General features: G+C 38.3%; 1 protein-coding gene across 1 annotated transcript; it reads left to right on the forward strand.

Annotated features, from left to right (window-relative positions):
• Positions 1 to 1557: 1557 nt before the first annotated feature.
• Positions 1558 to 5097, forward strand: Lsmem1 (leucine rich single-pass membrane protein 1). The gene is made up of 3 exons (XM_027932644.1): positions 1558 to 1684; positions 3368 to 3496; positions 4967 to 5097. Exons 1-3 carry the CDS (start codon positions 1558 to 1560, stop codon positions 5095 to 5097), a joined length of 387 nt encoding a protein of 128 aa, XP_027788445.1.
• Positions 5098 to 16099: the final 11002 nt, after the last annotated feature.

Consider the following 16099-nt stretch of genomic DNA (forward strand, 5'->3'; position numbering starts at 1 on the left):
TAATTTTCATTCTGTAGCTGGGTAATAAAGGAAAAAAAATTAAATATTATCAGGAAGTAAACAGTGTGCTGCCACCTATAGGCAGCCACAATATTTATTGCACTGACCTTACTGGAGTCTAAATAGATATCACATGAGCATTTTTCCCTTAGCCTTAATTCTGTTAGTGTACTTACTTACTAACTGCCTCAAAAGTCTTTTCAGATAGGTTACACCCTAAATAAATATTTTAGGTGTTCCAGCTTAACTAACAGAAGTCAAGGGCTTATAAATGTGGCACTGAATAGGATTGTTCCCTACCCTAAGGAATTTTCAGTCTGTTGGGGAAATCAAAGATGTCAGCCAACAAATGCAATGAGGTGTTGTAGATGTTCTGATAGAATAAGAATGCTCAGCAGCCAGTCAGGGCACACAAAAAGTTCAGTTCTCTCATAGGAGATGGTTTGTGCTGAGTCTTTTGTTGTTGTTTTTTAGAGTACTGGGGATTGAACCCAGTTGCTCTACCACTGAGCCACATCCCCAGCCCTTTTCATTTTTTATTTTGAGACAGGTTCTCATTGAGTTGCTGAGGCTGGCCTGAAACTTGCAATTCTCCTGCTTCTGCCTCCTGAGTCATTTGGATCATAGGCGTGTATGCATCACCAAAGGCAGCTTGAAAAAGGATTAGGGAGGGTGTTGAATGGAAAGTTAGCAGGAGGGAAGACCCAGTGATTTTGAACAGCAGTCTGATTCTAGTTCTGCTGTTAGCTAAATACATGATTTGGGGCATTTACCTGGCTGAGCTCCAATGTCCTCATTTGTGGAAAGGATAAGGGCTGGACTTAAAGCAGGTCCAAAATCCTTCCCAGACCAAAAAACCTATATTACCATGAAAGAAGAGAAAGCTTTTCAAGTCATTGAACTAGAATCTAGCAGCGTTCTCTCTACATCATCTAAGTTTACTAAGATTGTGTCCTAGAAACCCACAGTCAGCTAGTGGCTAAAGGATAGATTTGAGGGTCAGGACTCATGCCATATTGAGGGAGAATATAAAGTAACAATGTTGTATTAAAGCCTCCTGCAACTAGAAAGGTCTCACAGTAATGTTTTCTTCTTTCAGAATGATTTTGGCCACAGCCATTCTTTATATTTATTAGCTAGTCTTCCTGCACAAAGGATTTAAGGCATCTCACTGGAGCATGAACAGTGTCATAAAAGAGGAAAAATTTTGAATTAATTACAAAATAAAAAAACAAGATCCAGGGGGAAATAGGTAGAACTGAGCAATCTAAGGAAGAGAAAAGAGTATAGGCAGATAAGCAGGGCATAAATAGTTGCATAATTTTAGAAACTGGTACATACATTTGACCATGAGCTTCCTGGCAAGAAAGCAAAAAGAATTAGAAAGTTGTCCATCAAAAGGGATATTTTCCTCTGGATAAGCAAAGCCAGACCCTTACTTGAAAACAGCATTTGTGGGTGGGTCTTTGCCTGTCTAGTTTCCTGATGCCTCTGGTTCTTGTGGAGTTCCACAGCCCAGCCCCTTGTTTTTAATGTCACGTTTTTTTTCCAGGGGCAATGAATCATTCTTTCCAGGACACTGGATCTCGTGACATTCACGAAGATGGAAAGCTTTATGTCGTGGATTCCATTAATGACTTAAACAAACTAAACCTCTATCCTGCTGGATCACAGCATCTGTTCCGTATGTGTGCCCCTGGTGGCTTGGTGGCCCTTCCTGGCATCCAGGCTGCCTAAAAATGGCAAAGGCAAAAGTGGACCTGTGGGTGTTGGGTAGGGGTTGGGGTGGTAGGTATAGCTTGGCATTGGAAATGCTATTTATCATTAGGCAGGTTTTGCTTTTGTTCTTTGAATACCCATGCCATTATGAGCTTTCTTGGCTCCTAAGGAAGATTTGAACTCTTTAAAAATCCTGGAAAATTCTTGTGGTGTTTCTGTCCCTGAGAAGGGTGAAGGCTGCTGAGCTGGACTCTCAAGGCTTGCTCATGCCTCTGTTATCTGTTGTAATGCTTCTTAGGGACTACAGCTAGATCCTCGATACTGCCCACCTTCCCCCAGGGGTTTTGTTTCATAGCGTATTGCTGAGAAAATGCTCAACACATTCACCAGTTATAAAAATATCATTAAAATTCTCTTGGGCAAAAGAATCAACTTCATTTTCTCCTTCTGAATTACAAATTGCCCAATTAAATAGTTAGAAAAATATGCGGGGTGGACAAAATCTGCTGAATACTAAATGTGTATGCTGCTCACTAAATATTATAAATGAGTTCTACCAGACCCTCTGAGCCCCTTCTTTTCTATCTTAAATGCTGATGTTTGAACCCTAATGTGAATTGCTCACTTGCCGTTTGTTTTTTGTGTACTCCCAACTTACTATCCCAGTTTTATATCTATCATTCCCCTTCTAAATCATTTCTCAGTTTTTGCTTTTCTCATCATTTTAATGGGTTCAGATCTTCATCATTTTTATTGCAGTCAGTCTCAATAAAAGCAGGTGTGTGTGTGTCAATAAGGGGGATGATATAGGATATACTTATAGGGCATGGGACTTAAGCCATCCATTTATCCACAATCCAGGACCACAATGTGTTGGACCAATTCAAAGTAGGAGAGCATACAAAAAAGTAATTCAATGATCTCCACTACCCCAGTTTTCATATTTCTTACTCAGTTTAATCTCAGAGCTATTAGGGACCTAGGCCTTAAAAAGGTTACTGGATGCAGACAATTCAAGGTTTGGGTGAATCAAGCTATTTTATGAGCAGGTTGGATTCTCAGTTCAACTCAAAATATTGGAAAGAACCCTGATTTCAGAGGATATCCATCTTAAAAACAGTTTTAAGAAACCAAAATATATCAGGACCACTTTTGTTTAAATGGGTGTAGGCATGCTTGATTATTCCTATAATAACAGGGATTTCCTGGGAGACAGCCCAGAGTATTCAATTTCCATCCAAGGCAGGTGGCCCACACCCAGCTCTGTTTTGCTCCTGGGTTACTGTGGGAGGACTATAGAGCCTCTGTCACTCTTAATCTTTCACTTCTTTATTCCCTCCCCCAAGAACAATCCATGTCCTGCTACGTCGGTACTAACACAGTCTTAAAAAAACTTTCCAAAGAGGCCTGACCATGTAGCTTACCCTTGCTCATTCTTTGAATACCAAAAGAGAGGAAGGTAAACAATTCCAAAAAGTGTACCCATCCAAAGACATTCCTAACACATAAATCACTTTCCAGGACTGTCAGAAGGAAAATGGGTGTATTCATTACTCATGTCTCTAACAATGAGCTGCTGTTCCTTTCTGCTGACAAGTTGTGTGCTGAGGAGTTTTTGTCTGCACTGTTTTTGTTTGTTTCCTATTAGCTCTTGAAGAGAAAATCCCAGACTTTGGCACACACTCAAGAAATGGGAGGCGGAGTCTGTTCTTTATGGGGCTGCTAATTGCACTGATCGTCAGCTTGGCACTGGTTTTCTTCGTGATATTTCTAATAAGTAAGTACCACCAGCAGGGTTTTCATTACTAAGTGCACATAATGCATAGCTGGTTTTCCTAGCCAGTTGTTCAACTTTGCCCTTGGGATGAGTCAGTGCTTTCTGGAAGTCAAAGTTTCCCCTGGAAAACACAAGGGGAATGAACACCTCGTGTGAATCCCTTTGCTCAGGGATACGGTCCCTGGGGCACAAGCCTACTGCACAAGGGCACAGTGCTTGAAGGTCACAGACATGTATGCTAAATATTAATATAACATTTAAGTTCCTCCCTTGGGAAACCTAGCTGCCAAATTGTAGGTGACTCCATCGGGCAGCAGGATCAGTTGGCTACCATTAAAATCAGATCTATAACATGTAGTCACACTCAGGGTTCAAACCCCATCTCAATTTCTCTCATTTGCATATCATCCAGAAATCAATGCTAGTTCCATGGGATAAGTGTTGCCTTTGGGAAAAAAAATAAAAGTGGGGGGTGTCTTCGTGGTCAAATGAGTTTGGGAACTGTTGGCTTAGGTAATGTTCAGGGTGTTTCTTTGCTTCCTGTGCATCTCCAAGGGGCAGGTGGGCATATATTTTTGCTCTGACTCTTTTATACATGGAACCCTTTCTCTTTTTATGGAATTTATTTCAGGACTGGTGCACTGTGGAACAGAGAGAGGTAGGACCATGTTTTATCCAATGTAATTTTTCAGACATGAGCAAGAAGTAATCACAGGGCAGCCAATTTGCCCCAAGGCTGGGAGGTGAACCTCTAACAGCTAGTTTACCTTCTCTGCTTAGTTTATCAGCCAAGCCCAGCAGCATGTTATCAACACTATTAGGTCCCAGAGATAGTTTTGAGGAAAAAAAAATGCCTGAAATGGAAATGTTAAGGAGTTCAAAGATAAAGCATTGATTCTGTGCAGCATTTCTTAGAAATATTAGCTCTAATTAACAGACCGCAAAGGTTTACATTCCCAGTTTACTATACTGCAGGGGTTCTGTTTATTTGGAAAATATTGTGCTCTATTCTCAGGAGTGATCTGAGGGGAATGATTAAACATTCATTATGAGTTGGTAATTTAGAATCAGCAGACATGTCAAAATAGGCTGGAACCCAGAGAATGTCATTTTCCAAATGATGAGCAAAAGCCCTTTCCTGAGAATGGGCCTGGAAATGCGACAATATAACAATCGCTTCTGGAGAAATAATCAGGCACATTGGCAGTTTAATTTGATTTCTCATAGACATATCTTTCTTAGCCAAAACCTGGGTGGAGCTGCCAGGGGTGGTCTAGATTGGCACTAAGAGGTTGTAAAAATAATTCATTTAACGTGCACCTTCACTTTTCTCCAGTTTCTCTCCTGGGTTTCTGGAATCCATGGATAATGGAACAGGGGGTTTGCCAAGAGAGCCTCTCAGCACTCAGATGAGCTCTGGTGGAACATACTGGAAACCAGTATAACACAGTCTGTTTTCCATTTTTCAAGTTCAAACTGGAAACAAGATGGATGATGTGTCAAGAAGACTAACAGCTGATGGAAGGGACATAGATGACCTAAAGAAAATCAACAACATGATCATAAAGCGACTCGACCAACTGGACTTGGAGAAGAATTAGAGAAATGATTTTCCAAGGGCATCAGCTAACACGTGGAGCTCCTCACTTTCCTGGGGTGCACTGGGTCAAGGGCTGAGAAAGGGCAAAGGATTATCTGATCATTAAAACCAACCAGGGATATGAGCAACTCCTAGGCAAGCTTCAGGACAGCAGCTAGAAAGGGATGGTTAGGTCTCAGCCTTATTTTCTGGTAGGGTGCTCCAGCTTTAATGTGGTTAGGGTGGTTGGCTAGCATGCAGGAGAATCAACAGAAACCAGGAATTCGGCTTTGTATATACAACTTATCTTACTAGAGGAGTTTGGTGTAGAATAGGTTCACTGTTGATGAAAGTTTGACGCCACATGCCTGTGCAGATTCCTGTGAAAGCCTGAGAGATTCATTCAATTACCTGAGCAGAAGGGAACTAGGTGATGGCTTTCTTCAGCAAAAGACATTCTTCTGCTTAGGTCATCAGGCTTTGACTATTTCCCCAGGGTCAGTGATGGGCAGGCTTCAGAGCTGATTGCTGTCAGTGATTGCTGGTGGAAACATGGGTAGGAGTTATGTGTGTATGGTGGGGCCAGGAATCAACAGAGAAAGCCTGATTAATAACTGGTGTTTACTGAGTTCCTTCTATGTGTGAATCATGCTACTCTAGAGCCATTCTAGTCTCATGGGGACTAGGGAGATGTAGTTATATGGAATTAGGTAAGATACATTTACTTTGTTTCTCATGAAAAAAGAAGCCCTTCAGTACCCCTGCTCATTAATTTGGAGGAAATCTGATAAGTTTGTGGCCTTTGATAAACTACAGTAGGAAATTATAAACTTGGAATATTTGGAAACTGTCTTCTTATAGCAAAATAAGGTACATGGTATCTGACATAAAAGAGGGTGTGAAATAAATGAATCTAAAAAGCATAGGTCTTTTTATTTAGTTTAGATACATGTACAAGTCAATTGAAAATTGTATTGCAACTCTGTCATTTTAAGTTGCTGAATTTGTTTACCCATTTTGCACTCAAAAACATTTGTACTGTATATTCTTTTTCTTAAAATTCACAGGTACCATGCAGAACATGGTCAAACCTAAAATTTGTATTTGTGGAACAACTCTTATTGAGCTGTTGATAGGGTGTGGCAAAAGTCATTTGTTATCTGTTGTATAGCTGTTTCAGGAATCACTGGGGATCTAATACAATGACTCTTAAAAATATTCATTTCTTAGCCAGGCCCAGTGGCACATGCCTGCAATCCCAGCTGCTAAGGAGGCTGAAACAGAAGGATTGTGAGTTCAAAACTAGCCTCAGCAAAAAGCAAGACACTAAGCATCTCAGTGAGACCCTGTCTGTAAATAAAATACAAAAAGGGCTGGGGATGTGGCTCAGTGGTCGAGTGCCCTTGAGTTCAGTCCCTGTTACCCATCCCCCCAAAATGTTCATTTCTATCTGTTTGCTCTTATTATGCCCTTTTCCCTTTCTGCTTACCCAATGTACATATATTATGCTCAATTATAAATGATCATTTAAAAAATATTTTATGATATTAATGTAGCTCAGAAGTAGAGCTACATTCCCAGCCCTTTTTATTTTTTGAGACAGGGTCTCTGTAAATCACTATGGTTGGCTTCAAACTTTGATTCTTCTGCCTCAGCTCCCGAGTAGCTAGGATTATAGGCATGCACCACCATTCCCAAATATAAATGATATTCATTTAAAAAAAAATTATCATTTTAACAAAATGAAGAAGTGGATAAATCATTTTGTCCATCTTTTTGGATCTTCACTGTCCTGCCTGGATTGCATCATGACTCCTTTGACCCTTAGTCTTGGAAACTTTATCACAGCTCCTGGTATTTGAAATCACAAATTAACTCCCACTGAACATATTTAAAGTATTGGCTGGCTGGCTACATGTATTCTTTTTTTTTTTTAAGACAATAGTTTTATTTTTCAAGTCTATGTGCTGTTATCAAATCATACATACCATTTTCAAATCACACAACCAATTTTACAAGTCACAAAAAATAATTTGGCTTGGCAAATGTACAGGCTCTCATTTTCTTACTGATCTAGAAATTTTCTATGAGTTCTTGCTATGGATGAAAATGTCAAGGGCTTTCTGAGATTTCCTGACAGTACTCTGATGAAATTTTATTCCATTTATTTTATCTTCTTAAGTTGCTGCCTCTTGCACTGCTATTGTTTTACACAGTGCCCCAAACTGGCTGAAATAGTTTTTCTTCCACTGAATTAGTTTTGTTAAGAAGTGATTTTTAGCAATTTTAGAAGCCACATGGACATAATCACATTATAGGTCAGTGTTAAAACATCCCAGGCATCCTAACAACTCTCATAACGGGAACAGCTATTGCTGGTACATTTCTGGTGGGTGTGATTAGAGGGGATGTGACCCCTCTGAGCATCCCTCCTACTACACTCTTCTTATCCTAACTTTTTATGCAATATATTTCTAACTTCAAAAATCACTGGGGCAAAGAGTTTGTTCTTTGAACAGTTGTCTTAGGATATGTGAGGCTATTGACTATGGTAAAATGATAATAACACTAAGAATTCATAGGCTATAGTCTAGTCCTAACTTTGCATGATGGCTATAAAATTTGAGCAAATAAAAATTTCTTTGGGCCCTAGTTTGCCCACCTGAGAAATTAAAGGCTTGGGCCCTTTCATTTCTAATATCCCTTTCTGAATATTAGCTGTCTGTCTCCCAGCTGTCTTCCTTTTCTTTTGTCTCTTGTTATGTGGAAAGATATAAAGAGATGTTGGTGAGGCAACTGGACAATAGTGACCTCACAATTGACATTCTTCTCATAGCCTGGGCAACTTCTTGTAGTACAATGGAAGAAACAGCTACCCAGAAGGAAGAGTGGTTTGGGACTAATGACAAGGAAAATATCCCCAAACACCAAAGGAACACTCTCGTTCAACAAAACAGGAACAAGTGATAATGTATAGTTTAATAAGAAAACTTGGGTGGAAATGTGCTTATGCTTAAATGTTGGGCACTGAGGACATTGAACAAAAGGACAACGAAGGAATTGTCATGTTAGGTTTCTTAATAAGTTATACTGCAATGAACACAGAGGCAAACCCTAAATGCTCCTAAAAAAAAAAATCACCTGAATGGGAATAGATACAAGCACATAGAGAAAACATAGGGAATGTGCCCTCAAGAATATCAAACTAGCTGCTTTGTGCAACATTGTCCTTTTTTTCTATTTCAAAGATAGAACCTTGAGAATGAGTTTGTTCTTATATCTCATCTTAAAAAAACTAATAATTTTTTCCCAAAAGATGGTATACACCAAGTTAAAGACAGGGTATTATAAATTTAGAATAATTGGTGAAACATTACAGAATATAGAACCTTTATGATTAGTTTATGGTAATGGCTTTGATGCCACCTTGGATCAATACTGAACACAGTTCCATCTGTAAAATATTTAAAGGTGATGGCTGCTTTATTAAAGGAAGCAATTTTGTCAGTTTTCATCAAACTAAAAATTGTTCATGATACATTGAATTAAATGAAGCTCTTTTTTGAAGGCATAAAAACTTTGAATTCTGTGTGTATGTATGTTGAAACTATAAAGCTTTTATGACTCAAATATTAATTTCTCTTAAATGAAATTAAAGGCAAAACAATATGGTTTAGCTTAAATGATCATTCCTTCCTGCAATGATTAATTGGATTGTTTTACCATATATTTTAAAAAGCTAAAGAGAAAATAGTGGAAAATGGAAATAATTTTGTAAGCTAAAAGACCTCGACTTAGATTTCTTTTGATAATACCAAATGAGGAATAAACCATGAAAATCAGAAGTTAGTACAGAAGTTGAAATAGTCAGAATAAACTCACCAGGTATCCTACAAACCTTCAAAATTGAAATAATTGATTTTCCTTGCAAGCCCATCTTGGAATGTCTACTGCCTTTTCAATGCTTCCAAGACAATTTCAACACTTATAAAGAAAATATTTATATTATTAACAGTAACTTTGCTACCAACCTTCAAAATAAAGAGTAATAATATGTCATTGAAATTTAAAAAAGGATATCATTTTCACATGTAGCTTTGGGTGTTCCCTAGTGAGATGACATCAGAGACACTGATCTTATGCTCCTTTTTGTTTTGTAAAGGAATCTACATGTAATGTGAGTCCACCTTTACAACATGGTTGTGTGAAATACTAGGCTTGTGAAAATTTTGTCAGAACCCTGGTGTTCAAAGAAATGGATCCAGATGTTATAAGAAAAATAACCCTGGGCTAATGTCATTTGGCCTTTTATTCATATTTGTTTGGTCTGTGTTCCTTGAGTGTATTTTTTTTTCCAGATTTTTAAACAAGTTGCCTCTATTCTTGAATCATGGGATTATAGAAATTGTTCTCAAGTCTTATCATCACTAAGTGATGCCGGATAAGTTGGTTTCTGTAAGCTCCTATGCATGATTCTTTGGTCTGTGTGATTTACATATTGAGATACACCCTGCTTTGTAAATAAAGTGAATTCCACATTCTTACTTGGTAACAATGAGAAATATTCCCGTGTTTCTGTTTGCAGTATAGAATACGATACATAATATCTCTGCAGTAAATGGTTCCTTTGAATGCATTCCTAGTAAAGCAGTGGATTCAGTGACTGGATATGTGGTATGGTTATTGGGGGATACTATTGTGAGCTTTTCTATCTATACTTCTCCATTGGCACAGAATGAAGCAAAGGTCTGAGCTATATTTTTATAATCATTTATGCCATGAATCCCATTGTTAGAAGTTAATGCTTTTGAATGGATTCCATTCATGCTTTCATGATGAATGGCATTAACTTCAATGATTATCACATGGGAAGCTGTTATCTGATTCCTTCTCTAGATCACTACCAGCCTATTGTGAGTTTCACTGAGATATGGTAGTCTCAGAATGACATCATGCAGTTGGGCACTTGTACTTCCTTCTTGAGGAGACTGCAGCATCATGGATCAAGAACTATGTCTCCATCTTCCCTTGATGTCTATAACTTATCTTCTATCGACTGAAGAAGTTTTTAATGCTTTGTGTCCTCCATTCACATGTTGATCACCAAGAAAATGACCATGGATGAACCCAAACCTGATGAAATATTCTATATGTGAAACTTCATTGCCCACTAGGAATAGAGTTTCATTGTTTTGTCTAGAGAACCTTTTTAAAAATATCAGTGTGTCCTTTGTTCAATGCAATTAATGCTTTGACAATTGTTTGAACTGTGTGGTCACAATAGCCTTAGCCCCTGATAGCAATCCAGGTCAAGGAATGACAACACAGAATCAAGGGGACAGTTTTTGAACTGATTTCTTCAACCCAATCTCACATCCAATGAGATAAGGTCATCAAACAGAAAGAAGAATGGGTAATAGCCTCTGAAGTTTTTTTTTATATACTATGTTTTTAAAATTATATGATTATTTTTTTCTAGAAAAATTCTCTTGGTTTTAGACCAATCTATATTTCTAAGGAACTTCAAATTTTCTTTTCTTCAAAAATTAGTTTTCTTGGGCTAGAGTGTGGTAGAGCACTTACCTAGCATGTGTGAGGCACTGGGTTCAATTCTCAGCACCACATAAAAATAAAAAAAGTAAAAATAAAAGTTAATCCACAACTTAAAAAAAACATGGGGCTGGGGTTGTAGCTCAGCGGTAGAGTGCTTGCCTCCCATGCATGAGGCCCTGGGTTTGATCTCAGCACCACATAAATAGATAAAAAATAAAGATATTGTGTCCATCTACTATATATATATATAAATTTTCTTAGCAGGAGAGCTATACATTTCATTTAAATGTGAAGTCCTGGACTGGGAATAATGCATTTGGCAGGAGGGTTAAAGAATAATAATTTCCAGGCTGATAAAAGTAGAAGTCTTTTCCCTATAGAAAGCATAGTATCAAGATTTATTTTCCATTTACCTCTCAAAAATTTTATATATTTATTTTTTCCATATTTGTATTGGTACTTTTAATTATACATAATGGTGGTAATCGTTGCTACACATTTGTACATGCACACAGTATAACAATTTAATTTGGTCAATAGTGTTATCCAGCATTTCCCCTTTTCCTCCCTTATTCCCTCCCCTTGGTCCCTTTATTGAGCTCCCTTTGATTTTCATGAGATCCACACCCCACTTTCTTTTCCTGTTTCCTCTTTAGCTTCCACAGATGAAAGAAAACATGTGACCCTTTACTTTCTTTTTTTAAAATTTTATAAATATTAGGCTTTTTTAAAAATAAAAAGTTATAAATGGACACAATACCTTTATTTTATTTATTTATTTTTATGTGGTGCTGAGGATTGAACCCAGTGCCTCACACGTGTGAGGCAAGCTCTCTGCCACTGAGCCACAATCCCAGCCCTGTGACCTTTCACCTTCTGAGTTTGACTTATTTCAAACTAGCTCTCTAGTTCCATTCATTTTCCTGCAAATGTCATATTTTCATTTTTCTTTATGTCTGAATAAAATTCCATCGTGTGTATATACAATATTTTCTTTATCCATTCATCCATTGATGGGTACCTAGGCTGGTTCCATAGTTTGGCCATTGTAAATTGTGTTGCTATAAACATGAGTGTGCATGAATCACTGTAGTATGATGACTTTAATTCTTCAGGATAAATAGGGAGGCGTGGTATAACTGGGTCATATGGTGATTCCCATGCCTAGTCTTTTGAGAAATCTCCATACTGATTTCCATAGTGGTTGTACAAACTTACAGTCCCACCAACATTCTAAAAGTGTTCCTTTTTCTTTACATCCTCTCCATAATTTATTGTTTCTATTCTTGATGGATGCCATTCTAACTGGAGTGAGATGAAATTTCAATGAAGTTTTTGTTTTGCATTTCCCAAATTGCTAAAGATTGCACTTTTTCATATGTTTGTTGGCCATTTTATTTTTGCGTTTGAGAAGCATCTGTTTAGTTAATTTGTTCATTTATTAATTGGGTTATTTGTTTTTCTGGTGTTAAGGTTTTCTGAGTTCTTAATATATTCTAGATATTAATCTTCTGTCATAAGAGTAGCTAGCAAAGATTTTCTCCCATTCTGTAGGTTGGTTGTTCACATTCTTAATTGTTTCATTTTCTGTGCGGAAGTTTTTAGTTCGATACCATCCCATTCTTGGCATTATTTTCTGAGCTTTTGGTGTTCTACTGAAAAATTGTTGCCAGTGAATGTGAGTGAAACAAGCATAGAGAAGATTGTGATGGGTGGGGGGGTGTGGAGGTTCAAGTCAGATCTTTGGAAGGGAATGCAACTTGTTTCCCTTTGAGTCTTTCAGCTCATGTGACCAGCTGTGAAAAGAGGGTCAGGAAACTGAACAAGAAGGTGTGAAGGGAGAAGGGCCCAGTGGCCTGCCTGCGCGGTAGACAGACCACCCCAGCTGGAGAAGCCCAGCCTCCCGCCTGCACGGTAGGCAGACCGTGCGACCCTGAGGCCCAGCAGCCCACCAGTGTGGTAGACAGACCACCCCAAGTGGAGGAGGGGCCCAGCCACCGCCTGCGAGGTAGGAAGACCACGCAACCTGGAGAAGGGGCCCAGCTCGGTAGACAGACCACCCCAGCTGGAGGAGGAGCCCAGCCTTCCGCCTCCCGCCTGCATGGTAGGCAGACCACGCGACCCGGAGAAGGGGCTCAGCGGCCGCCTGCGCGGTAGACAGACCTCCCAGGTTGGAGGAGCCCAGCCTCCCGCCTGTGAGGTAGACAGACCACCCCAACTGGAGGAGGGGCCCTGCCGCCCGCCCGTGTGGTCACCTGACGGAGCTCTTGACAAACATAAGGTTTCCCCAACACCCCCACCTCATCAAACACCTTATGAGAAAAACTGATGGAACTCATCTTGGAAAATCCTACCAACCCTTAAAACCCACCAACCGGTGGGCGTGGCTACCAGCGCGGTTCTGTAGCGGATCAGGCACCTGGTTTACATCTCAGAGAATAAGAGTAGAGAGGCCACAGGTGGAAGCTCAAGTCCTCTCACACTGACTACCACCACCATCCTGAACCCAGAGACTCAAGCTAGGAATAGACAACACCACCAACTGGAAGAAAAGAAAACAGAGTTCTGAGAGACATTTTTTTTCTTTCTTTTTCTCTCTTTTCAGCCATTCACCCAGTCTCCTCTACCCTTCCCCCTCGGGTCTTCGCAACCTCAACATATGTGAAACCAAAAATTGTGCATGAAAAAGGTCTTTAACAAATGAATCACCAGAATAATATACTATAGAGGAATTGCATATGCCCCACCTCCCTTCCCCTTTCTTATTTCTTTTCTTTTTTCTCTTATTTTCTTTTTCCTGCTCTCTTTTCTCTCTTCCTTTCCTTGTTATTTGTTTTCCTCCTTCTTACTCCCTCTATCCCACTTGCAACCTCCTAAATTTTACTATTCATAAGTAGGGTAATCTTATAAATACAGATAGGAATTTGAATGTATACATTCTTCCATAAATTACCCATCTATTCGTTAGAGCTTTCCAAAGTTACTAAGTTAGATTAACCCCATACCCTCACTCCTTTCCCCCTAAACATAACATCCTACACCTGAAATTCAGCTTTCTTCAAGCTACGAGAAACGGTATGCCTTTCATGAAACTAATGACTATATTTGTAAACGATAATCGAAACCAAGATTTGTAGACATAGAGTCTAGCTATAAATGTAGTAATAAGGAAAACATGTGCTTAGATGATGTACTATTGATATTGAGAACTGTTAACATTGTCTTTCTCCACAAAAGGGAGACTTTGCAACTATACAAGAGCAATATAAATATATAGGGGGAAAATTCAATAACACAACAGTTTCACAAAGCAGAAAGAAACATGAGCAGTATGAAAAGACAAGGAAAGAAAGGACCACAAGCAATGCAGGTCAACTCAACTTTAGAAGAGGTAATATCTGCAGCAGATGGAATGTCAGATAAAGAATTCAGGATATACATGCTTCAGATGATCTGGAGTCTCAAGGAAGACATTAGACAGCAAAATCAGACAATGAAAGATCACTTTGACAATGAATTACATAAACAAATCCAAGAAGCGAAAGATCAACTATACAGGGAGATAGAGGTTATAAAAAACAAACAGAAATCCTAGAAATGCAGGAAGCAATAAACCAAATTAAAAACTCAAATGAGAGTACTACCAGCAGAGTAGAACACTTAGAAGATAGAACATCAGACAATGAAGACAAGGTATTTCAACTTGAAAAGAACATAGACAGCTCAGCGAGACTGTTAAGAAACCATGAGCAGAACATCCAAGAAATATGGGATAACATAAAGAGACCAAACTTAAGAGTTATTGGGATACAGGAAGGTATAGAGGTCCAAACCAAAGGAATGAGCAACTCTTCAACGAAATAATATGAGAAAACTTTCCAGACTTGAAGAATGAGACAGAATCCCAAATCCTAGAAGCCTACAGGACGCCGAATGTGCAAAATCATAAGAGATCCACACCTAGACACATTATAATGAAGATGCCCAACATACAGAATAAGGAGAGAATTTTAAAAGCTACAAGAGAAAGAAAGCAGATTACATTTAGGGGTAAACCCAATCAGGATAAAACTAATAATATTTTTCCATTCAAAGTTTTTGGAATTAAGTTTTCTTATGTTGATAAAGATTATTTTATTAATTATTTTACTACCAAAATATAATAATTTGTGTAGCAAATAAAATATATTCCTTGCATATTGAAAAAAAAGAAGGTGTGAATACATTCAAGGACTAACCCTGGGAAGGCCAGTAGTAGGTTCCAAAATCAACATATAAATCAAAAGCTTTTTTATACACCAATAATGAATCTTCTGAAAAAGAAATTAGGGAAATAATTCCATTAACAATAGCCCCCCCCCCCAAAAAAAAAAAAAAAGAATACCTAGGCATAAATCTAAACCAAAGAGGTGAAAGATCTCTACAATAAAAACTACAGAATACTGAAGAAAGAAATTGAAGATGACATAAGATTATGGAGAGACCTCCCATGTTCATGGATAGGTATTAATGTTGTTTGATTAACACTCTATGTTGGAGTGTTAACCTGAAATTTTCTTCAAGGAGTTTAATAGTTTTTGGTCTAATTCCTAGGTCTTTAATCTTTTTCTTTCTTTCTTACTTTTTTTTTTTTTTTGTACCAGGGATTGAAACCAGAGGTGCTTTTCCACTAAGCCACATCCACAACTCTTTCTTTTAAAAAATATTTTAATGAGAGACAGGGTCTCACTGAGTTGCATAGCCTGTTGCTAAGTTGCTAAAGCTGATTTTGAACTCACAAACCTCCTGTCTCAGCCTCCTGAGCTACTGGGTTTAGAGGTGTGCACCACTGCCTCGGCTCTTTGATCCATTTTGAGTTGACTTTTGTGTGGGTTGATAGGTAAGGATCTAGACTTATTATTCTACATATAAATAACCAGTTTTCCCAGTACCATGTGTTTAAAAGGCTATCTTTTCTCCAAGGTGTTTTTGGCACCTTTGTCAAGGATCAGGTGACTGTACCTGTGTGGGTTTGTTTTTGCAAACTGGACTATGTGTCTGTTTTTGTGCCATTACCAGGAAGTTTTTGTTACTATAGTTCTGTAGTATGATTTAAAGTCAGGTATTGTGATACCTCCAGCACTGTTTTTTTTTTTCTTAGAATTCCATTGACTATTCATTTTGTTCTACCACATAAATTTTATGACTTTTTTTTACAATTCTGTGAAGAATATCATTGCTATTTGATGGGATTGTATGGACTCTGCATGTTACTTTTACTAATATGACTATTATCAAGCAACATTAATGCCTACCCATGAACATGGGAGGTCTTTCCATAATCTTGAGTCACCTTCAATTTCTTTCTTCAGTGTTCTGTAGTTTTCATTGTAGAGATCTTTCATCTCTTTGGTTTAGATTTATGCCTTGGTATTATTATTTTTTGGCTATTGTTATTGGAATTATTTCCCTAATTTCTTTTTCAGAAGATT

Source organism: Marmota flaviventris, chromosome 1 (genome assembly GCF_047511675.1).
Source record: "Marmota flaviventris isolate mMarFla1 chromosome 1, mMarFla1.hap1, whole genome shotgun sequence".
NCBI classification, from domain to species: Eukaryota; Metazoa; Chordata; class Mammalia; order Rodentia; family Sciuridae; genus Marmota; species Marmota flaviventris.